This window comes from Cydia fagiglandana, chromosome 9 (assembly GCF_963556715.1).
Source record: "Cydia fagiglandana chromosome 9, ilCydFagi1.1, whole genome shotgun sequence".
Lineage (NCBI taxonomy): Eukaryota > Metazoa > Arthropoda > Insecta > Lepidoptera > Tortricidae > Cydia > Cydia fagiglandana.
In genome coordinates, this window is record NC_085940.1 from 1,881,000 (window position 1) to 1,907,478 (window position 26,479).

The 26,479-nt window shown below is 35.3% G+C and overlaps 2 protein-coding genes across 2 annotated transcripts in view; both read left to right on the plus strand.

Annotated features, from left to right (window-relative positions):
* Nucleotides 1-26,479, plus strand: part of LOC134667210 (thrombospondin type-1 domain-containing protein 7A-like) — a 226,772-nt gene that overhangs the window by 92,648 nt on the left and 107,645 nt on the right. The gene's annotated exons all lie outside the window — the stretch shown is intronic.
* Nucleotides 16,806-26,479, plus strand: part of LOC134667637 (uncharacterized) — a 37,991-nt gene continuing 28,317 nt past the window's right edge. Inside the window, exons 1-3 of the mRNA XM_063525062.1 lie at nucleotides 16,806-17,085; nucleotides 20,547-20,744; nucleotides 23,997-24,784. Of these exons, the coding sequence (XP_063381132.1) occupies nucleotides 16,974-17,085; nucleotides 20,547-20,744; nucleotides 23,997-24,784 (1,098 nt within the window). The 5' untranslated portion in view covers nucleotides 16,806-16,973. The remainder of the gene's footprint in view (nucleotides 17,086-20,546; nucleotides 20,745-23,996; nucleotides 24,785-26,479) is intronic.

A 26,479-nucleotide genomic window follows, 5' to 3' on the forward strand; every position in this document is an offset into this window, starting at 1 on the left:
ATACGAAAAATGTATTCTCTGGTCACTACTCTCACGCCAGAAGGACCTGCCATGATAAATCAGAAAATTATTTTTTCCGACCGCAAAAAGAAACTTTGTTTGGTAATATCGCTCAGTGTAAATATTCTCGTAATTCGTTAATGGGCACTTCTGGGCACCCTAATTTTAAATAAAATTGCTAGAGAATTAAATGTCCTGTCGAATAGAACTACAAATTTAGCCCAATATAGCCCAATAGAACAACTTTCGGCCTTTTGAGTTCAAGTCAAATTCGTAAATTCATAGTGCAAGAGAGTACTTACTGAAATTTGATATTAAATGTAAATAACCCTTAGTAAGAAAATAATAATAAACAAATTCAATTAAGCATACCTGGTGAATCCATTTCCCGAACAGACATTTTAAAATATCACCTTATTTGTTGTCTAAACAACGCATAACAATTGTAATATTTATTATCGAATTTCCGCTTTCGTAGATGTGTTTTAGTAAGAGCGGTTAAATGACACCGATTTCACAAATACCCACCACACGCAGCGAAAAATAAATATTGTTCTAGTATCTATGAATTATATGACTAAGGAGTTCGGCTACCCTTTTCCCGGGATTCTACGTTTCGATACATTCTACTAATGGCCAGCTTTTTTAGTGAAATACCCCTATGTGCGCCGACGGTGTAGCTAGCGTGCAGTCAGCGTGCAGTTCCCATACAAATTGCAGTCGGGTTGTAGTCCGTCTGTATCGGCCCTTAGGCTAAAACCTTTAATTGTCTACGCATAATAGTCGTTATAAAACTTTCAACCCCGATTTATTACGGTTTGAATTTTTTAAATTCCTTAATCTTAGTCTAGGCCTAACTCACTAAAAACCAAAATTAATGATTAAAATTTTCATAAAGCAATGAATGGAAATTTAATTTTGAAATGTTTGCGTGCGATGTATTTTCTGCCGGCGGTCGAAAGCGCGATAAATAATGATTGGTTGGCTGATTTCACTTTAAATTGAAAATTCAACGGATTTCGTCGTTAATGCCTAGAAAATTGTGTGTTATACATTAATCCTTTGCAATTAGTTAAAGTAAACGAAATTACTTCACTGATTGAACTAGATAGATAGATAGATTGACGCTCGCAAATTAGGTACATTTTAATACTTATGCTGGCATGAACTAATATAATTCCAATGTAATGTCTATTACTTGCGATTTGTCTCCTGAATATCATTTGCATAATATACGGAGCACGATTAAAATTTAACAACTTGTTACGGTTTTGATCATATTTTGATATGACCTTAGAGATCGGTTACGCTGCTTCGTGCACACAAAATGAAGTGAACGCCGTGCGTGTGATGCGCGCCTGTCACCAAAATCGAGACGATCTTCACGCAGGGACCGCGTTACCGGTGTAACTAAAAAAAATCTGGGAGACCGAGCTGTACTCAGAAAACATATAGAACCTCAAAAATGCGCGTTTTCCCATAGATAAAACCTGGCTAGACCGATGTTTCGCCCCCTAAAACCCCCATATGTAGCAAATTTCAACATGATATAGGATAGTATTTGTTCACATAAGCTAAGTGCAAAAATATAGGTACATAAACAACTGTGATACCGAACTTGAATACCCGGTTAATTTGTATGAAAAAATTACCGGTATTCGGTCCCTGTCTTCAAGGTTGTATCAAAACTAGTTCAAATAGCTAAATTAGAATAGACTTCACATTCCTATAGCTACTAAGCTATTGATGGTAGATTATTAATATTAGATATTATAGGTAGGTATGTAGAACCCTCGGAACACAACTTTGTCTGAAAAGGTTTCCTTATTTATGTAATTCTGTTTAGATCTAGCGAATACAATGGTTTTCCATTAGCCTTATTGTGCGATAGCCTTTTCGGAGTAATAAAATTACTAGTGGCCGTAAATACCACTTTGTTCAGTCTATAGAGAAAGTGTATAAAATGAAATGTTTAAGCTGTTACTAATACAATGTTTTCACAACATCATTGTGAGTACCTACCTACCTATTGCCAGTATTTTACAAAGTATACGACATTAACCGTTAATATAACATCCAAAGATCGATGTTTAGATTAATTACTACTTAATCACGACATAACTGCATACTGGGAATGAAACTGTCCATTTTACCCTAGAGGGTACATAAATCGGCCAACTCTGGACCGATACCGTACAAAGGTAAAGAAGTAAAGAATGATGATTAAATATTCATTTTAAGTTTGATTATTAGTAAGATATGTTTACATACTCTGCTTTTGTTCTTGTATTTATGGGGGTGCCATTACCTCTCAAGGGCAAAGTTTACAGTACTTACGGATAAATACAAACTGACACAATTTGCAACATTGTAGTAAGTATTGAATGAATGAATGAAAACATTTATTTTCAGGCAACTATTGGCCTATAGATAAATACCTTAAAACTAGCGTACATATACCATATATTCTTCTTCTTGCATATATTCTTTATATGTATTAAACAACATGTATGCATAACTATAACTTGGAACTTAAGAGCCAACAGGAGTGGTAATTCCTGCATACAAACGTACTCCTCGTTTTCCTCCGTGGTTTTTGAAGCTAGAGCAATGATTTTTTCAACACAGATTAATATTGTCAATATCTGTGTCGGACCGTTTTGCTTTTTTTGATATTTTTGTTTTTTAAGTCGCTAGAGGCCTTCAAAAATGGCCAAAATGGCCTAATTGACTATGCCGCAATGAGAGGCGTGGTATTCAAAACTGATATCAATTAGCCAAAAAATTAAAACGGTCCAACACAGATAATTTCATAATCATTTAGATTTTCTAATTTGGTTACGATTGGTTAAGTTTTGGAGGAGGAAACAGGGGAGTACGAAACCTCGATTTTTGACATTTTTACGCAGGATTTTTCGCCTCAGCTGCAGTTGTCCCTATCGCACTAATTTTAGGGGCGGAGTCAAGTTTCTAAATACGTACACAGCCAGAAAAGTGATGGGCAATAGTCGATATTTAATGTCGATAATCTAGTGATGTAAGAAGTTATCGATAAACCGTCTTGCGTGAAAATATCTAGATCCTCTAAAGACACAAGGGGTTTTGCGTTGAGAGGGAACACATTTTTGTAGTTATATATACAATCTATTCTGAACTTTTTGATTCTAATATTTCAAATTAGAAATCAAAATCAAAAATATTTTATTGCATGGTTATGGGTTTACAAAATTTTTAGGTACAGTCACGCAGTGACTTGCAGTTGCGTTTAATAATACTTATATACCTACATTTTTTGCATCAGCAGCTTTTGAGCAGCGGTGTAGCCGATACTCTTACCAAGAAAATTTTCCATATAAATTATCTTCGCCATATTTTCATCTCCAGCTCATATCACCTGAACGTGTAACGCATACACGTCACAGCCGGGCGTATATTACAATTACCGTATGAGCCACGATCACCTCCGAAATAGGACAATGCATTTGAATTTGTACCAAAAACATGACAATTTTGAACCTTGCTCCTCTGACATAAAGATGCGAAGACTTATTGTTACATTACAACCTAACACTTGTATTACGATTTTGGACCTTAACCAACTGGTATAAGTAACATTTTTAAGCGTGTGATCAAAACTAAAGAGTAGAATCCAACAGTTTTGGATGCCGGTTTGTTATACTAAATCTAGCAAGACGTGTCGGTTGTGGTGTTGTGAATATGTGAATTTTGGGGGTAGTGGGTGGGCATTTTATAAATTTTATAATGCATAGCGCTTTTCCTAACGTGGACTCTTTATTTCTGTGAATTTTTCTAGACATTGCGAGGTGAGACAATATTATAATAAAAATTTCTAATATGGACATTATGAGGCAGAACTTGTAAATTTACAAAGGCACAAACCTCTGTTCCTACGAAACTTTTATATAGTTTCAATTTTCCATTATTCCTATAGTTACAAGTTAGACGAAATTTCGCCATGAACGCATTAATAGGTAATAACGCATACATTATAATGAATTCCCTATCAAACACCCCTTTATTAGGTAGGTACAATTTTTTACAAGCGGCCGAGTAAGCTAAATAAAATTTTTGGTCTCTAGAGAAACCCCCATTTCACGATTTTTCTTAATCCGTTTTAGAACCATATTATATAGGTACCTAACTTATAACATACATAGGTACCTAACTAGAAGATCTGTACACAATTTCCGGCTACTAATCAATACAAGTATCCCCCATACATAAATCTCGCACAAATACTTGTGGCAACGTTCGCGCATATCCGAGGTGAAAGCATTTGCATAAACCCCTCCTGGCTGCGCTGCATCTGATCTCTGATATGGACCCGCAGTTTTTAAATGCCGTAAGTGTATGTAAGGTCAAACAATGCTCAGGCCTTTCTTAACAGAAGCGGGTAGGAATAGACGTGAGTAAATTTTCCTGGAGATAAGCTGGAGATACATATATATAAGTACATATCTAACAAGTACACAATACATATACCTATCTATAGTTTGAAAGACTAGCAAAATCTCTCGTGTAAGTACCTATTTAGATTGTGTAAAGTCATAATTAACACTTAGGTATTTATCGTTAGAAATAAAGGTAATAAAAGGTTGTCATTTATTGGGCATTAGCATGTCGAGCACTAAACTCGTTACGAAAGATAATGGAGAAGACTCCATACTTAATTCTTCTTCTTCCCTGCTCCATCACACTTTATGGGGTCGCCTCTCATAATTACTTAATTACCCATTCCATACTTAATAACCTACATAAAACAACCCAACTGTGCTACAAATGTATAGTCCACAAGTTCAATATGTAATTAATAACGTATATATACTTCTTTTGAAGCGCCGGTGGCCTAGCGGTGAGAGCGTGCGACTTGCAATCTGGAGGTCGCGGGTTCAAACCCCGGCTCGTACCAATGAGTTTTTCGGAACTTATGTACGAAATATCATTTGATATTTACCAGTCACTTTTCGGTGAAGGAAAACACCGTGAGGAAACCGGACTAATCCCAATAAGGCCTAGTTTACCCTCTGGGTTGGAAGGTCAGATGGCAGTCGCTTTCGTAAAAACTAGTGCCTACGTCAAATCATGGGATTAGTTGTCAAGCGAACCCCAGGCTCTCATGAGCCGTGGCGAAATGCCGGGATAACGCGAGGAAGAAGAGAACGTATACTTCTTTTGTCCAATCTCCGAGTTACATCTTCAATTTATAAAACCGAATAGAAAGTATTTTGCCTTAGAACTACGACACTCAAACACTGGTTGGGAGCTTTTGTACTAAAGTTCGGTGGTTATAACCTTATAACCACATAAATGAAATTAAATGAGTACAGACTCATTACGCTGAAATATTTGTCAGGCTTTATGTACATAATCTGCATACAGACAGGTATATTCCCGCTATCGCTTCAAGCTATTTATTCGAAATGTCCGTTTTATCGCATTTCATTTCCAGCAACTGTGTGTTCTTCACGTTGCTCACTGAGCGGTGACGAACTTTTGCCTCGGAAAAGCTAGTAAAAATCCTCGAGTAGGTAGGTACAGAAATAACAATGTATTAAATAGATCTATGTCCTATCACTCAACTCTGTAGGTCGGACCTACAGAGATCGAAAAAAAAATCACTAATATTTATTATTTTATTTATTTATTTTATTATTTGTGAAGCAGGCAGGCAGTTGAAATAACTGATAATGCCTGTATCTAGAGCCATCAAGTGTTGAGTAGAGTTTGCATTGTGCTTGTCTAGTTTATTCTTAAATTCATTGACACTTTGGGACGATACTACGTCCTCTGGGAGTTTGCTAATGAAATCACTTCATTGGACGAAATATCAATACGTTAAACTCTTCTTGTTTGGAAAGGGTGTTCTTGCGTCCGCATCTCCATTTTATCGGTAATATCGGTCATATTTTTACAATCCTTATAGTTCGTTTTTTTTTAGCATTAGAAAGAACTTGCAAGAAGGTAAGCGATCTTGACATATCTTTTAATCGAAAAATGCTTTTTAAAAATCAAAACCTGTTACTTATTGAAGCAAAAGAATATAAATGATCGTATTAGATTCATAATTGTTACATATTTGCCGTAACTTATTTTTAAAATGTATTCTTCAATTAAAAGACACATCAAGATTGTTTACCTTATTTCTAATGCTAAAAAAACGAACTATAATAAAGTGAAATCGGCGAGCTAAATTGGCGTTTGCGTCCACACCACCTCATTTGATCAGGCAATTTAATCAGATTGGCGAGAAATTGTTCCTGTCTAGACTGGTCTTTAAGCATCTAACTAAAAACGTTTCTTTTATTTATCTTTTCTGTTATTCGTATGCCGTATGCCGGATGATCTGTGGGCCAAAACAGCCACCCGCTGGGTCCCACGGACTGTAAGGCGTCACGGCAGACCTCGTCGGAGTTGGTGGGACAAGCTTGGCGCCTATGACAGAGACTGGTGGGAGACTTCAGGGAATAGGGATACGTGGAGAAATAAGAGGGAGGCCTTTGCCCAGCAGCGGGACAATACAGGGTGGAAAGATAAGTCGGGCCCTGGAGGGAAACTACCTTAAATCCTTAAGCTGGCTCATTTTACTTAAGGGAGACATTCCTTTTTTTTAAAAAGAAACAAAACTGCAATCAAATTATTTTTCTTTTTTTCTTCAATTTGGCTTGCCTAAAAACATCTTAGTACTAAATATGTATAAGATTTTATGGATATTTTGTACGACAGACGAGTGTAAGACCTAATGTTTCTTGGAGAAATGTTATCATTGATATTAACTGTATCGACTAGTAGAATAAAATTGCGAGTTTTTATTTTTTGGAATTTTTAGTCGGTTCGAGTCCCGGGCGAGGCAAGCGAGTTTTAGAAAATCTTTGAATGCAGTTTTGTTTCTTTTTAAAAATAAAGGAATGTCTCCTTTAAGTAAAATGAGCCAGCTTAAGGATTTATGGTAGTTTCCCTCCAGAGCCCGACCTACCTTTCCACACTGTATAGGCTCATAATAACGCACACCTCTCGACACCCCTGAGCCGCTCACACCGATGTTGCCCCTGGTCGTCTTCACGACGGCAGTTTCAGGGGCCCATCTAGTCAGCGGCAAGTCACCACCTGCCTCGATAACGTGTGTTAGCATTGTTATGGCAGGTGTCCGAACTCTTTACAATAGCCCAGTCTCATTGTCCACCCAAACTTCAATCCATAGACCGGTATACTATTCACTTTTGCTACAATAGTCCCAATGCCTGCTGAGACCGGTTCATGGGTGCCTATTGTTGCACCTGTGAACGGGTTCCAGCAGGCGTTCTACATGACATTAAAGCTCTCCAACGGGCCTCTACGTGTTGGATCTGTGTCCCCACGCAAGCCTATCAAAAAACCGGGATTATAGGCCCGTGATATCCAAGGAGATACAAATAATAATAATCTAGCTTTTCTGTTAAAAATAGTCATAAATTTAATACTAATTTGTTCCTAGGTTCCACTTGAAATAGCACTGAGCAAGTCTCGCTGGGAATAAAAGCATTGTTCGCAACAGTTATTAAATAAGGAGACAAAGGCAAAAACGTCGAGATAATCTGCACGCGAGTATCAAAAGAGATAATGGTGTATATCTGCAATAAACCAATGTTTTAATTGTCCTTTGTGGGCGACAACCTTCATTAGAAATGACATGCCCTGTAGAATATTACTTATAAAATGTCCTTGGTATTGAACCTACTTTTCCTTACTTACTTAATGGCGCAGCGACCCAAAATGAGACTTGGCCTCCAACACGAGTACTTTTCCTAGATAAAACTTCCCGTAATGTCTTGGTAAAAACGTGTTTTCATTAGTTAAAACTAAGTTTTCCGAAACGTACCTATTGGTGAATAGGTACTAAGTAGTTTTAACTAAGATTCTTCAGTCAAAACTAGTTTTCGCAAAGTGCGTTCGTAAAAATTAGTATTGAGTGCGGAGACGCGTTTCATTCGCTTCATTTACCTATACTCTCGTGGAAACGCGGCCTTAATTGGACACGTCTGCTATGCAGAAATAACCCATACCTCATACCTTTTTTTACGATTTTACCACGTTTTACAGGTACCGTTTTGTTTTTGAGACACATTATGTAGAAATAAGCATTTAAAAGGACCTATACTAGACTAGAAAGCATCAAAAACCATTGTCTCAACCCAAACGACTTCTATCAAAGCACATTTAAGTGATTTAGGTGTAAACGCTATTCTAAGTTGAATATTAATTTAACGCGACCATTATCCCGTTCGACATTAAACTCTGCCGTAGTTCATCGAACCGGCGGATTTAATGAAGGGCGATATCGGCTTCCTTTCTACCTCACAGACCCCTAACACTGCACACAAAATCTGCTTTATCCTTTACACCTAAGACTCATTTTACATTGAGACAAAGATAAGAGGTTTTGGAAATGAAGTGAGTCCTCGATCCGCTCTGATTAACCATTGGTATAAACATCAATAGGGTTTTGGTACCTCACAGGTTTATGCCTTTTGTTCAGAATATAATATGTATGTACGATTGATTGGGTTTCCACTTGGAGTATTTGAAGTCCCGTTGTCATGTCTTCGGTGTAAATAGCGAAAGTTTTGTAGTTTACTAATGAATTGCTAAAAGTTTTCAGTCCACAAAATTTATCAGTATAATAAGACTGATAACTGATAACTAATAAGTCACTGTAATTTCTAGCGATTTCTTCTCCACTCCTACACAATAAATGATTAACATTGAGATTGATATCATTTTGAGAAAACACGTTCCGAATGATATAGTAAAGCTAAGAAAACATTTCGAGACAATGTTACACACAGCCCTCAACTAAGCAAAACTAGACGTCATAATTCATAATATTTTTTTTTATAAAAAATATTATGAATTATGAATTAGACGTCGGATATTATGCATAATATATTTACCTACTAAAATATGTATTTACCTAAATTAATAAATACTTCTTTAGATTAAACACACAATCACATTTTAATATCCTTACGGGGATTCGATCCCAGTGACTAGGTCACCACCGAGTGACCAGGTCACCACCGAGTGACCACCGACTAGGCTAAGGGTAAGGGACCGTTAGTAATCAAGATACCTAGTCAGATTGTTTAAGAAATAAGTTTTACTGTTATCTAACCAAATACAGTAGAACCCCGATTATCTTTATTTTACTGTTTTTATGTAAAAAGGTGTTGTTTTTTATCTCGTTTAATTCACATTTCGACTATCCGAACTAGTATCCCCATTAGCTCGTTTAATCGAGGTTCCACCGTAGCTGCTATTTCGCATCGACGTTTCACCTCGTAGTCGTTGCAACCCCGCAGCGCGGCCATTTACGGGCGCCGCAGATTGGCGCGCAATTGATTTATCCAGGGCACTCGATGACGGCGAGTACCTCGAGGGTTATGAGAGCCAGGCCACTGTATAAAGGCGTATCCAGACCAGTAAATTTTTCGCCAATCTGATTAAATTGCCCGATCGAATCAGGACGTGCGGACGCGAACGCCAATTTGGCTCGCCGAATTCAACCGCCGATAATGAGTGATATGACCGATAAAATGAGGTACGGACTTGGTGCGGACGCAAGAATACCAATTTGTGGCACCAGTATTTTCGTTCTGGGGCATTTTTTCAATTTAGAGGGCTCTAATATCACCATAAATCTAAAATTTTAAGTTTATTTAGTTTAGAGATAGTTTGTATTATTATTTTTAAGCTAATTTAATGTTTCAATTTCGATCCATCAATCGGTCGATTTGATCATCCCATCTGGATACCGCTTAAAGCCTTACTCGTTCGTACACTTTAGGTTTTCAAGCAAAAATTTTGTCGAGAAGAGTTCTGATGATGGAATCAAAAGGATATTTGGAGCACTGTGGTCGTGAATAATTTTAATGACAGTTCATTAAACTGTTTTGTGAAGTCGTTTTTATTAAATAGGTACTATCCCACCACCTACAATAAGTCCAACTCCAAGTCATACCGCCATCGTATCTCCTTTTCAGTCTGTCTTTTCTATTAGAACTGTGAAAGTGAAACATATAGAATTACATACAACCGAAAACTTGTTATTTTATCTCGTTTCTCGGGAATAAAGTTCAACATAAAACCATTAGTTTCAGGACTTTCAGGTCAATCAGGCTTTAATCATATTAGTTGCTCAATTTGCTAAATGAAAATTCCAAGTACTTCGCTCGCTCGACCTCTAATACAAGTTAATTAAATTACATTTGTGTGTGTGCGTGTGTGTAGATAGGGATTGGTATTAGCGTAGGTTAAAGAATAATTTTACGAGAGAGCAAAAAGCGGTTAAAAACTTGCGGTTAAAAATACAGATTACAAATTAATACCTTGGGCACTCTTTACTTAAGCGGGGCCTAGCATTAGTAGAGGAGCTCCCTAAAGGGATAACTTAATTGATTAATCAATTAATCATTTAATCATTGCAATCATGTACAACATTATAAGTATACAAGGTACACACATATGTGAACATGAACCCGTATAGGGTATGGCAATTAGTTTTAATCTTATTACAATAAATGCGCGTAGTTTATATTACAAAAAGCATAACAATGTATAGAATTTACATTACAAAAACCAACAAATTCATCAAATTCTCTAAATTTAAGTGAACCTGTGCTATGTACAGTAAAGTAATTACTACTACTACTTCATTACAATAAATACATAAGGTCAGGTCTGCTTTGTGGCAGTAATGTTTTTACAAACAATATTTGCTGACGAATATTGACCACGTAAATAACATAAAGTACAATTATGTAAATGGAAAATATCGTATTGACATTAAGTATTAACTGAGCTACATGCTATTGATTAATATGTACTAATTGTTTGATCATGTGAGGGGTGAACGATCACACGGATGCTTTTTGATAATTAAGTCCGTGTTTCAATATTTTGATTATTCTACAGATACGAGTATAGTCTGACAAACACAACTTGTCAGTCAGTAACAACTAAGAAAACTATATACCTACTCAATTAACTACTCATCTATTTTATTTGGGCGTTAGTACTAGCTAGCTAGTAAGACGCTGTCTACGTTTGGAATGAGACTGTCGTAGGCCAAACTATATAATGTTTATGTTTAGATCCCTATTGATTGAAGCGGCAATCCACAGTGTTTCGTCTAGAACAAGCTAGGTGGACAAAATTATTTTTTTGTGTTTTTGGGTAGTATTATGGTTAGTATTGCTTAATTAAATATAATTTACTAAAAATTTAAAAATACCATGAAAAAAAGTAAAAAAATTAAAATAAAATATATATTTCAATTAATTATATATTTTTTTGCAAATAAATTATTAACACAATAATAAACAAAATTTTACAGTTCATTAGATACATTATTTTCATAGTATTTACTTTAAAATATACAAAAAAATAAAAATGTAATATAGAAAATTAATTAAAACTTAACTTATTATTAATAATTAATCTGTTAATTATTAATAACTTATAATCTGTTCTAACTCATGTATTATATCAGAATAATAATTGTTTTCCTTGTTTTGCGTAAGTTTTTTAAAGTTCTTCTGAAGGAAATAACACGCTTGTACCTTTTGCATTGGGCAAATAATCATATGATGAATATTTATGATAATCAGCCTTCATTGACCACATTTTAGTCTGCTTGTAAGTTTGTATTTGTCGATTTTGACTCAATATAATATGCTAATGCCTCATTAACACTTAGCTGCCTAGAATTCATTGAAGTACCTACTGCTGTCGTAAGAACAAGACTACGTTGGCTTATGTGGACTTTCTCTAATATTTTTTAACATTTTTGCCGTGTTTTATTTGCTGCCGATCACGAATCAATCGGGATTTCGGCAGCAGTTAAAAAATAGGTACGTAATTGTACCAGATCTTTAACTCAGCGTTTTTTCCGTTTTAAAAGGGGAACTTTTGAAGTTTAATTTGGGTCTTCCTGCAGGATTAACATTTTCAGACGACGTTGATGCACTTGGTCTAGTTATGTACACTCGTAATTCTATATTTTGGCCATCCATACCACTTTTAAACTTTTTCACAAATTGCTTCTTTAAATCTTGACGCACTATTCCACTTGGTATTCAGTTTTGATGAATAACTGGTTAAAATATTTTTTAACCGTCTCTCAGACTCTTCTTTGAAATCTCGTAACTCATATTTTACCAATATAAACTGATAAAGGTGGAAATTTTCGTCGTTTTTCCCCTTATTTGTCCATTCTTCAAAAACCCCTTCCTTAAAATAGAGAGAACGTGTTCTGCAAAAAAAATGAAAAAAAAAATGTTCTGCAAATTTCTGCAAAATGAAATATACACCATCATAAAATAGAATTATGCAAGTAAATAATATCAAAAATCTAGACCGGTGTCAAGCGGTGTCAAGTATTTGCTAGTCTATCAAAGTTCTAAAATGAAGAAAATCTCACCACGTTTTTAAGTGCATATTTATTGCTCTATACGAGCATTATCCTCTTGGGGTTCAATGTCCTAATACTAGTACAAATTACCTCCAATGAAATTTAAATCTTAATGAAATGGAATAGAGTTTATTTTATTTAGTTTCGTTCGATTTTAAAACAAAACAAATTCAACTCTATTTTCTAATACCGTTGATTCAAATTCGATTGCCAATTTTCCTTGTATGGTGGGCCGCTAGAGGTTATTACAACTGATATGAACATGTTTTTATGAAAAATATAAAGTGCTTACCTTCAGTTATAAGATCTATCACCAAACCTTTTCATAAAATAACGTTTTACTTGTAAGAGATGTCGTTGAACGCATCACAAAATTGCAACTGATTAAATTGTGCAATTGCACTTACCTCATTAGCTGACTTCTGCACCCTATGGCTCATAAAATTAGAAAGTTAGACATAATCTATTAATGGGTTTGGGGGTTTCAACATGTTGTTTATCATATCTAATGACTCATTGGAGATAATTTGATAACGACTTTTGTCCACCTAGCTTGTTCTAGACGAAACACTGTGCAATCTAACAAAACTGACATAATTCTCAGTGCACACAACATAGGTAACTAAATTTGATCTAACAATATTTTAATTACTTACCAAAATAAGTGTGGTTTTGGTTTTATTATTTAATGTGAATTTAATAACAGTCCGATCCGGGGTATTGCACTAACGACGCCGTGAGCGTTAATTTGACGAAATGTAATCGAATCCGGGGCCAAGTCCAATCTAACTCATTAGGCACCCTCCTTAACTTTCCCACTTCACCGCCTTTTTCTTAATTAAAAACGATCTTTACAAACAGATACAAACTTCCAAACATCTTAATGCTTAGCTATTAAAAGTTAGAACTTGTTTAAATTTACTTATTTTAATGAAGGAGGGAGAAAAAACAAAAGGTTCGAAAGTCGGGTTTACTTATTATACAGATGTTTTTAGCAAATTTTTAAGGATTAACTACTACCCGAATCGAGGCGTCTGACATGTCATTTTCTATGACGGCTAATCTGTGATCACACTGAGCACGTGGTGCTTTCCATAGAAAAGCGCGGAAGTTCAGCCCGACCCGGTTCAGTCTAGCGTGAGTCAACCATAATAAGGTAACAAACAGTTTTCAATGAACGAGGAGAACTCGTGGGTTACATAGTTAAAAATTAGCTACCCAAATTACTAAATCCACATAGACGAATTTACGGGGAAGAGCTAGTAAGAAGTATACGAGTATTTGTGTATACAAGTAAATATTATACAAATACGAGTAGTTGCCCTGCTTATTTATAACAATTAATTATTGAATAGAACTAGTATTGTGCAAGACATTAATACTCAAATGTATGGCTCTATAACATAACTCGTTTTTCATTACCAATTAATGCTGAACTTTCGCATCAAACAGCAAATTAAATTCGATCGTATTCCATACGAGTAAAGTTTCAATTTGAACGTGACGTGTGTCTATGCCGGCCATTATTGAACGGCTGAAATAAAGCCATTATACCCTAATATATCACGGCGTGGCGGCCTCGGCTTGAACGTTTAAATTACATACGTTGTGCCTTGGGAACCGATTTATCGCTGCGTTGACTAGCAGGCCAATTTGGACGTACACTGATATCAGAATGTCTTTAACTGATGTCATTCAAAATATCGTGCATTTCGCTCGTACTAGTTCGTACATGCACCTATTGGCGCGGGCGAGACGCACTTATATAAATATATGTCAAATTTGGCCTGAAGGCTTATACTTTGGCTTATATATACCAAACGGCCTATTTTTTAAGTTCAATTTTATGTTGGTTAATAGTCGAGTGCTTTAAATTAGGATTGTTCATTTTTTTTCAAATGTTCTATTTCGAAAACCATTTCGAGATATTAAGGTTTTTAAACAGACGTGTAATTTACGAGAAGTCGTATCTCATATTTTCAATAAATTATAAATATTCAACCGAGCCACGAATTACTAAATCATTCAAATTGATATCTTAAATTAACCTATATTTTCAGAAAATAAAATTAAATGGGGGTCTTAAAAAAATGAACAATCCTAATTGAGACTCGATTATATTTTTCAGGCTCGTGTAATTAACTCGAGTCTTTTCAATTTTGGGGCTGTCCATAAATTACGTCATCGGGGGGGTCACAAATCGACAAAAAACGATTTGTGACCCCCCCCCCCCCTAAAATCATCCAAAAATCATGCTTCGAATGACCCCGTTTCCTCCTACGTCATGCTACCGTCATCCGATGTTCAGACCCCCCCCCCCCCTAAATTGAAATGACGTAATTTATGGACAGCCCCTTTAGAAACACGATTCTATTGTAGAGGCTTGAGTTCTTTTGAGTCTACTCAATTTTTTTTATCAAAAACAAACTAGATTCCTTCTTTATCTTTTCATGGGTTAGCTACGCCATACAATAACGCTTATTTTCTTTTAGTATCTAGATAAAACTTACAAAACTGTTGACGGAGTCTTTATTCCTAGGCAGGAGTCCTTATCGGGACTCAATCACTACCAACTAGGTTACAGAAGGTGTAGTTCAAGATTCCAACATACCTATATAGCCTCTTCATTCTCAAATTAAAACTTATATTATAACAGCTAAATTGCACAGGAAAGTCGAGAAAACAGCAATTAAAATGCGGGGCAGTATATTACGCGCGGACCGGACGGGTGTGGCAAAAAACATCATAAATCCAAGCAAGACGCCATGATTCACCGAGGAAGGATACTCGAGTTACTACCCCCCGACCCCGATGCCAACTCTGCCTTAACAATTTTAATTGATCCCGAGATTTATACAACATACACAAAGTGAAATATTTAATAAATAATTTAAAATGAATTGAATTAATAAATACTCATATATGTATTTTTATAATATTTTTTTTTTCATAAAAAAAAATTATTATTAAATATTTTCTTAAACTACCTCTAATGTTCTAATAAGTAAGTTTGTAAGTGCATTCCCACATTTTTTCGTATAATATTAAATAGCATAAATTAGAAAAAAATAAATTTCTTAGGATTTTCGGCAAAATAAAAGTTTAGTAGACTCGTAGTTTGAAACATTACGCATGTGATCACTGATCAAACTAAGTTGTGTGGAATTCATATTGTGCAGAATCGCGAATAGGCAAAAACAATAATGGCATAAACCTCGTATAATCCTAAAGTAGTCTGTAAAAAAATCACAAATATTTAGATCATCTGATTAAGTGTTTAAATTTTTAAGTTCATTTCCAAACGCAAACGGCCGCAAAATGCAGTGGTGATAAAAGAGGGAAAATATTGCTTAATTTCTCCTCATAAATATCGTATTTAAAATTTAAATGAAGAAAGAAATGTTGCAAATTTCCTTCTGTTTTCGTAGGGAGAAAAAATTTAATATTCGCTGCGGATTTATTCAGCTACTTCATTAGCCTTTGGTATCGTATTTTTAAAATATATAGCAGCTTCAAAAATGTAAGTGACATTTTAAATCTGACTTTATGTACTTAATGCCTTGTTGACTTTGACTTGTTGTAATTTGTGCCGTTGTAATAGTTACTCTTAGGCATGCCCTCCCATCTCGAAGGGCTTATAATTATTTTCAAATCGATATCATAGATGGCGCTATATGTCACGATCGACCATTACGAAATATTTATCCTACAGATTAAGTGATATTTAAGTTTCATCTGTGGTGTCATTAATTAAAAACATTATAAATTAAATACAAGCATCAATAAAAACACGAAATCAATGCATTATTTTAGAAAGTTATAAACTACAAGTTGCTACAACTATATTGCGATCGTCTACGACATGAGCAACAGCACGCGACAGTTATGAGGCTAGCCAAATAATATTGAATATTGTCACTAGATGGAGCCACCACGATTCCGGTATGTTTACATCATCAAAACGGGACGAGTGTGTGCGTTCCGTTCCATCCATCTATCCTGCGTTTTGTTTCTCGTTTTAAGACATGATGTGATGTTTGATTTCAAACAATTACATATAAGTTATAAATTACGAAAATGACCACAAAATGTAAAAAAGTGACCGGTGAATACAAATAATCTAAATGGGTGTTTTAAAGCCTACTTTCATCAGGCCTACCTGATGTTAAAATACAAATTAAAAACGCAAAGCGCGATGTCTTTCACTACTGCATTATCAAAACGCGTGAATACTTTGTAAACACAATCCAAGTTTTCACTTGCTCAACTTGCTGGTTTCCGAGTCGAACGCGCACCTTAATTTTTTATTTACTAGTTTCCCTTAATCTCAAACGACGACTTGGCTTTCAAACGGACTTTTTACGGACGTTCCATATACGCGACTGGCAATTAATAGGACTCCGACAATTACTGCAATCACGACGACCTGGCTTGGATTTGGACTCTCGAAAATTCGTGACGATTTGTATACGCCGAAGGGTTTTGAAAACAGAAGTGCTGCAGAAGAATGCCACCCACGTGTTCGTATTACCAATGTAAGACCATGATCGGTCAGAAGTCGATGTTCCACTTCCCAACTGGCGACAGTGCTCGATTGCAAACTTGGATTGACAATTGTGGTAAGATTTTTCTATTTTCTTAAATTTATCTTTCCTACAACCAATTCTAAAATTGCTTTTAAAAATGTTTACAGTTTAGGGATGACTCACGCTAGAGCGGGCCGTGCCCGGACCTGGGCGTCCGACATGTAATTTTTTATGACGGCTGATCGGTGATCGCGTGGTACTTTCCATAGTAAACGAAGCTCCGGCTCGGACACGGCCCGGTCTAACGTGAGTCATCCTTTACGCTGTATTGACAACGTACAGTACGTCAGTACATATTAGTCTATTGATATAGAATATACCTAAACTGATTTTGTTTTCATAAAAATATATTGAGAACCATTTCAACTGTTATCTAACACAATATCAGTTATTTTGACTGAATATGCCCGATCTGATTATATTCGCATAGGTTTGTAAGTATTATGATGCCACTGTGGATTGTAATTTGCCCCAGATAGAACGCTAGCTGTAAAAGTTCATAACAAAATAAACTAGGGAATAAAATTTAATGCAGTAATATTTTGTCATTAACATTTTGACCCATCCAGAATTACTTACATCATATCATAATGTAGGTATAAATAAATATTATAGGACATTTTTAGACATAATTACTAAGCCCTACACGGCAAGCTCTAAAACGGTTGTGTTGTGGGTATTCAGATATTGATGTATAAAATATATAAATATTTACATATATAGATTTCTAATAAATAAATAAATAAACAATAGAAAACAACCATAACTCAGGAACATATATATGCTTCATCACACAAGTAAATGCCCTTACCGGGATTTGAACCTAGTACCATCAGCTTCATAGGCAGGATCACTACCCACTAGGCTAGACTGGTCGGTTGAATGTTATTAATATATACAGGTCGAGGTACAGTACCTAAGTAGATAGGTATATATAATACTACAGTTATTTTATGGACCACAAGTACGGAAATATGTATGTATTATAATTTATTGTGTAACAGGTAATAAATATTACATGCATACAGAGACAAATAATGTTAGTAACTTAGTATATTGCGTATTGTTGTGTAGATGCCAATTAAAAGGTGTTCCAATCCATTGCATTTTGAAATTTTACTTTTGTCTTGGAAAATATCAAGTATAGTTGAATATATGAGCAGTTTGACTTTAAGTATGAAACACAATTCAACACATGGATAGATGTTTAGGAAATCAGGTTTACAAATACATACATAGTTTTACAAGCACCAAATTTAATATTACATATTTTAAAAATAAAATTTGATGTAGCGGCTTTATGTGGATATTAAATATGTACATTTGGCAACTAATTCCAACTATTGGCATAGGCACTAGTTTTGATGAAAGTGACTTCCTACTGATTTTTCCAATCCAGAGGGGAAACTAGTCTTTACTGGGATTAGTCTGATTCTCATAATGTAGTTGATTTTGTAGAAAAAAAATTGAGTAAAAAGTAAGTAAGTAAATAAACTTTATTGCACCACAAAGAAAAATACAATAACAGATTTACAGTGTAAATAATGGTAGCAACAGGCGGTCTTATCGCTGTAAGCGATCTCTTCCAGACAACCTTGGGGTAGCAGGATATAAAGAATGGTAGGTATGTTTTATGAATAAATATATGAAAATAATATGAGTCCTTCAACGAAGAGCCACTTACATAGATTCCAAAAAACTCATTGGTACAAGGTGGTACAAGCAGGCACAGGTCATATAATACTAGTTTGAACCTGCAATCTCCGGATTGAAAATTGCACACTCTTACCGCTTGGCTACCAGGGGTTATGCTATGTGCAAATAACTAGTATAATATAACTATATAATATTTTTGTTGGTTTATATTAATATTTACATATACCAGTAAAAAAAATCTTGTAATTTAATAACTCCTATCTCTGTTGCTATTTGACACAAGGTTTGCCTAGCATAAGTATTTATTTAGTTTCACTTGTCCCATTGCCCCATTGCTGTCTGTGTAGTGTAAAGAGACGTCTGTAATCAAATCTTGCAAGTTAGGCCCACTTCCCGGTTACCAATGAAGCTGAAAATTTGTATAGTTACATATGTAAGATGGATGACAATGTGAATAATATTATGATTCTATCGAGCTGATCTGATGATGGAGACAGGAGGTGGCTAATGGAACTCTGTGTTATAACAATGCAACCTAATTTTGTTTGGAGTTGTTAGAATTGTCTCGATGAATATTAGTTGTCTGTGGAAATATACTGTACCTAGAGTTGATGATAAAAGTTTGTATCAAATATATTTTTTTTATTATCTTAATGGTGTGATAAAGTTTAAATAAATAACATAGGTTGTTCAATATCACCATTACAAAAAAAAATAACAGTTATTCTAAATCAATATTAAATATGATATAAGAATAAAATATACAAGGTGGCTAAAAAATAACTGCATTCCCGTTGCCAGTGAAGTTTTGGGATTATACTGAGCAACTTTCACTATGGGATCAACCCCGAAATCGCGAAAAAAAATTGGCTGTTTTATACATTTTTGCTGGCCCCTTTTTTGGTTTAGGCGGATTATGTCACTTTCTTAAAATGTCACTTATAGTTAGGCCACGTTCTGAGAACGTCACTTTTTTAGGACGTCACATGCTGATTTCGTACTTCCAAGTCACTTTCCGAGTACATACGTCACTTTCTAAGTACGTATCTTTCTGAGAACACCTCTTTCTGAGGACGTCACTTTCTGAGTACGTCATTTTTTTCCTACTAAGATTTAAGCGTATACCTGCACAAACAATGGAATTATCAGCAATCAGCTGTATGGCATACGGTCGATTTTATGTATGACATATACCTACAGGATGTTTTTTTTTAGTGGTTAATTGAAGGGAAATACGAATCTATTAATTAGACTATAACGGGAAAATGTCTTAAGCACTCTTAAGGTTCCGTTTGGACACAAACTGCACCAGCTGCCACAAATGTCAAAAATCCGGGTAGCAACGTCGATATGTCACCCTGTATAAATAAAAGTGGCCTTATGCCGTACAGCTAACATGATTATCTATTGTTCGCGCTTAAATCTTGCTACGAAAAGAAAGTGACGTCCTCAGAAAGTGGTATTCTCAGAAAGTGACGTGCTCAGAATATGACGACCTCAGAAAGTGACGAACTCAGAATGTGACCTCCTAAGAAAGTGGTATACTTCGTATAAATCGAATGCAGTTATTTTTAGCCACCGTGTATATGACGACGGCAGATCGTAAAATCGGGCATATCGAGAGATCATGAAAGGCCGCCATTTCGTGATCTGCCTAATAGCGAACACTAGCCATATCATGCAAACCTCAAGGAGTGATATTCCTACTTACTCGCACGTGTATCGTACAACGTTTTACAGTACATATGGCGGTTTAAATTTTTGACATAGGCACGGAAAGTACTTATTTCCGCACTAGTGCAAAACAAATAATTTTAAATACATTTCATAAATTTCAGGTAACATGACCATTGCCCACTTGTCTCGAAATGCTCTTGGACACAAATATATCTGCATTGATCATTTCGAAAAGCGGTTCATTCAAAAGGAAGATGGTATACGTAAAAGATTGAATAAGTTAGCCGTACCTGTCCATTACAAAGGAGATCAATCGACAGAGAACTTCCCAGACTCACCAGTTGCATCAACATCAGAAGGTATGTGATTATTGTGATTACCTATGATTATTCAGTGTCTTTGCTGAAAATGTGAAAAAAGATGCCCGAAAGGGTCTAGCCACAATCCCATAGTGAAACTGCCCCTGGCTGAAATGCCCTTTCTTAGGCGCGTTTATTTGTCTTATTATAAGATATCGTTTTACCAAATTTCAAGCCTAGAATCCCTTTGGTTTGGCAATATTTTTTTTTTATTTTTTTTGTGGCTAAACTAGTGGTTCTATTGTTTTGAAATTTGGATGTTACATGCACCTAATGGTAGTTCATTTTGAAAAAAAAAATTAAGATAGTAACTTGTTTATAAAGGCTTAAAAATATATTTTTAATTTTTAAACTTTTTTTTTAATACTTGTGAGATAAATTTTTTGTTATTTAATGCAGAATATACTATTGCATAAAATATATCTTTTGTAAAAAAATCCATTTGTGGCAACAAGGTAAAAATCTCTTACTAATGCATACAGGCCGTCCTTCTTTAGGGTGGTTCACGTTTGTAATTTTATCTCAACTACAAGGGGGTGCTCAACCACTTTGAAAATTTTCAACGTTGTATGAAATCCAAAAATAAACAAATTATAATTTTTTTCGATTTTTATATAAGTAGTTGTTTTCACATTATTTGTAAATGTGATTTATAAGTTATTAAGTAAAAAATTATTCACGGAAAAATAGTTTCATTGTTAATCGAAGTGGGCATATAATTATAGGCAACCCAACACTTAACTTAATTGACGTTAATAAGTAAGTATATCTGAAGATTCTTCATGGATTGAAATATGTCTCCCATTTAAGTTCATGGAGGTTTTATTGGTTGTGTTAGATGCCTTGCATACCTTTGTTGCCAAATAATGTACTCGTACCGTGTACCAAAAAGGAGCGGAGAGGGGAAACGGTCGACTCCCCAGGTCCAATCTGTGCTATATTTCTTCATGCTCTTAGCAACTAGGTCAAGTTATATATCGTTTTTGTATAATTTAGGGACGGAGAGTTAATTTTTAACCTACTTACAAATCCCAAAGGAGGAGGTTATCAATTCGGTTGGATACATGTTTTTTTTTAGGGTTCCGTACCCAAATGGTAAAACGGGACCCTATTACTAAGACTCTGCTGTCCGTCCGTCCATCCGTCTGTCTGTCACCAGGCTGTATCTCACGAACCGTGATAACTAGACAATTGAAATTTTCACAGATGATGATATTTCTGTTGCCGCTATAACAACAAATACTAAAAACAGAATAAAATAAAGATTTAAGTGGGGCTCCCATACAATACAACAAACGTGATTTTTGACCGAAGTTAAGCAACGTCGGGCGGGGTCAGTACTTGGATGGGTGACCGTCTTTTTTTGCCTTTTTTTGCATTATGGTACGCAACCCTTCGTGCGCGAGTCCGACTCGCACTTGCCCGGTTATTTATTTTTTATGTTTGTTACTCCATATCTCCGTCGTTACTGGACCGATTTTGAAAATTCTTTTTTTGATTGTATATATATGTATACATATTGGTCCCGTTTTTGTTAAAATCCAGTTTTGATGATGGGATCCATGAGGAATCGACGGAACTCCTAAAATCATAAAGGCATACATATAGTGATTTTTGTGTTTTTATCAACAAATCAAGCATATACATTCAAAAACGTAACATTTGATGAAGTGGAACTGCTGATCATGATCAGAACGGAACTCTTCAACGACGCATAGTTCACCTTTGGCGATTTGTCCTCTTCGTTATGTTTGTTAAGCAAGTTAAGTTTTAAGCCACATTTTTGTCAAGCTTGAGTTCTGATGATGGGATCCATGAGAAATCGAGGGAACTCCTCAAATTTTAAATGCATGCGTATAGAGATTTTTTTTTATCAGAAAATCAAGCATTTTCATTGTCGCATTTGGTGAAGTGGAACTGCTGATGATGATCAGAACGAAACTCTTCAACGACGCATAGTTCACGTTTGGCGATTTGTCCTCTTCGTTATGTTTGCTAAGCAAGTTTAGTTTTTAAGCCACATTTCTGTTAAGCTCGAGTTCTGATGATAGGATCCATAAGGAATCGAAGGAACTCCTCAAATCTTAAAGGCGTACGTATAGAATTTTCTATATTCTCATCATAAAATCAAGCATTTACATTAATAAAAAACCGGGCAAGTGCGAGTCGGACTCGCGCACGAAGGGTTCCGTACCATAATGCAAAAAAAAGCAAAAAAAAAACGGTCACCCATCCAAGTACTGACCACTCCCGACGTTGCTTAACTTTGGTCAAAAATCACGTTTGTTGTATGGGAGCCCCATTTAAATCTTTATTTTATTCTGTTTTTAGTATTTGTTGTTATAGCGGCAACAGAAATACATCATCTGTGAAAATTTCAACTGTCTAGCTATCACGGTTCGTGAGATACAGCCTGGTGACAGACGGACGGACGGACGGACGGACGGACGGACGGACGGACGGACTTACGGACGGACAGCGAAGTCTTAGTAATAGGGTCCCGTTTTACCCTTTGGGTACGGAATCCTAAAAACTGTCGCATTTGATGAAGTGGAACTGCTGATGATGATCAAAACAGAACTCTTCAACAACGCATAGTACACGTTTGGTGATTTCGAATCCTCACAGAACCGAACAAAAGTGGGTTAGGTTTGGTTAGAACTGCAAGCCTTACAAAAACGAAATGCTACTAGAAAAGTGGGTTTGCTTAGGTTCGAACTGCGATCCTCACAGAACCGAACTGCTATCAGAGAAGTGGGTTAGGTTAGGCTAGAACTACGACCCTTACGGAAACGAAATGCTACTAGAAAGTACTGGTTTTACCTCCTTTTCTACATAGTGCACCATCTACCATAATCTTTCACCGGGCCCATAGAAGTCGGTTTTTTTTCTTAAAAATTGTTAAAATAATCGTTCTACCTTTTCATACAAATAAACTGATTTTTGCACAATAAATGAAAATTAAGTATATGTATTTTTTAGGACAATTTTGGCCTTTACAGTCACAGTGGCGATTTGTACTAAATAAAAAATGGACAATTTAGTTCATATAAGTATTCCTCATTCTAAAAAGTATCACTTTAAAATAGGCACTCATATATTTCCATTTAAATTGAGTTATGGCCAAAGTCAGACATTTAATATGTTTAAAGAAAAACTGAATCCCATTGATTTGATCCGTTTCCATAGTTATATTTCATGAATAACTATCGCGGTTCGTTACAATATTATGTACCTATTTTCTTTTTCTAGGCCAAGGACCGACAGAATTTAAAGTATTAACACCAAAAAAAGTTTACCCTGGTGTTAAAAATCGTGAAGAAAATGAGGACGAAGGCGATTTATATGACACAGAACTATTTACGACACCGAAAAAACGCAAGCGACCAGCCGATAGCGACACACCGAATTGTAAAAGATTAAAAACTGCTATTGAAGATACCAAAAAAATGTTGAAGAAGGAAAGAATGAAGTATAGAAGATTGCAGAAAAAAATCCAAAATAAGAAATTCATAAATTTAAGTGCTACTAAGTTTAAAAGTGATGCATCGAAGGTGTTGACGCAGATGCAGTTAAGAAAAAGCAATAAGCAACAGTGGACCGAGGCCGAAAAAAAATTTTGTATGTCACTTTTTTACAAATCCCCAGCCGCATATAATCATTTGAGAAAGCAAGGTGTAGTACTAGCTGCTCCGACCACCATCCAGAAGTGGTTACAAGCCACCGATTGTTTACCCGGACTAAACGATGATATATTTGAAAATATTAGGAATAAGTTTGCTGATTCATCAATTAAAGACAAAGCATGCGCTGTATGTTTCGATGAAATGAGCATTAAGGTTGATTTAGATTATACAATGAAATTTGATATGATTGAAGGTTTTGAAGATTTTGGTGAAGGTGACCGTTCCCCCAAAGTTGCCCAGCGTGCACTGGTGTTTGTTGCCAGAGGAATTTACACTAAATGGAAAATCCCTCTGGCATATTTTCTCTCGAACAAACCCGTTGCTGCTGATATTTTGATTAATTTGATTAGATCTGTAATTAATAAATTATTTCAATGTGGGCTGTTGCCTAAAGTCGTGGTGTGTGACCAAGCCACCACAAACGTAAAGGCAATTAAAACTTTGAGGGCAACGAAAGACGATCCTTTCTTTTTTATTGATGATCACAAGATTTTTGCAATTAATGATGTGCCTCATTTGATTAAAAATATAAGAAATAATTTGATTGATAATAATTTTGATTTAAATGGAAATGAAATTTCATTTAAAGATATAATTGAGGTGTACAATATTGATAAAGATAATAAAAGTAAATCATTAAGAAAATTAACCCCGGTGCATCTCAAACCGAATAACTTTCAAAAAATGAAAGTTAAACTTGCGACTCAAGTTCTGAGTCACTCGGTCGGTGCAGCGATAATCACGGCAATAGATAGCGGAGAACTGAAAATCGACACGGCAAAAAACACAGCTGATTTTGTAATGCATGTCAATGATTCAAAAAATAAATTCGATAAAAATCCATACAAATGCGCTTTAACTAACAATAAAAAATCACGTGTATACGAAATCTTAATTGAAGGGAAAAAAATATTTGCTGATTTGAAAAAAAAAGATGATGGGAAAAAATAATTTAATTACATTGACAACCCCCCCTTGCTTCGAGGGTATGCAGCAAACAATTAATGCCGTTCTTCAGTTCTCCGCCGAAGAATTTTCTGAGGGCACCGAGGTAAATTTTTTAATGACCAATAGATTAAATCAAGACGTGATCGAAAATTTGTTCGGAATTTACAGAATTAGAGGTGGGTGTAATCGAAATCCAACATCAAAAAGTTTAAGAGCTATGTTCCGATCAAATTTACTGAACAATTTAATCAAATTAGAAAATACAAATTGCGAATCAGATAATGACACATTTTTGTCAACCACCAACCAACCGAATACACAACGACTTGAAGGGTCAGAAATAGCGTCTTCAATTTCAACACACCGTATTGAAAGCGAAGAAGCTATTGCTGGTCCTTCCGATTCAGGAGCTACCATTTCTGTTACAGAAATAGTAGCCTCTGAAAACATACCAGGATCCACGAACGAAATAACTCTGGAAACATGTTCGGTTGTATATTTTGCAGGTTGGTTGGGCAAGGTGTGCGTTGAAAAATTTGATTGCTCAATCTGTAAACAAGTATTGCTCAAGAATGAAGTTGATTTATTAGATAAAAGGGAATTATTATTGATTAACAAAACATACAGCAATATGCTTACACCGACGTTAAAATCGCCTACTGATTCCTTGTTACAATTAGTCGATCGACTGCTTACAATGTTTAATAATAGAATGGACTTCATTCACGAGAGGAACTTGATTACAAATTTGATTAATAATACCGAAATTCCTGATGATTATCACGATGCAACTCATCTTGATTTTTTGATAAGAAAATTATTTCAAGTTAAGATTCACGATTTTTGTAAATCTAAGAAGTCATCATTTGATTCAAAATCTAAAATAAAAATTTTGCAACACAAATAAAGATGATTATAATTGATGATTTTAACATTTAATTTCGCTATCGACCCGTGATGCGACTGTTAATCAACTGCAACTTGCAATGTATATCGTTTTGACGGATATCATTACATTTATTTTATGAGGCGAATTATTGGTAATTAAGGTCAGAATAATCTGTGTATGTGATCGTCGCACCTAAGGTCCTAGATCCTAGA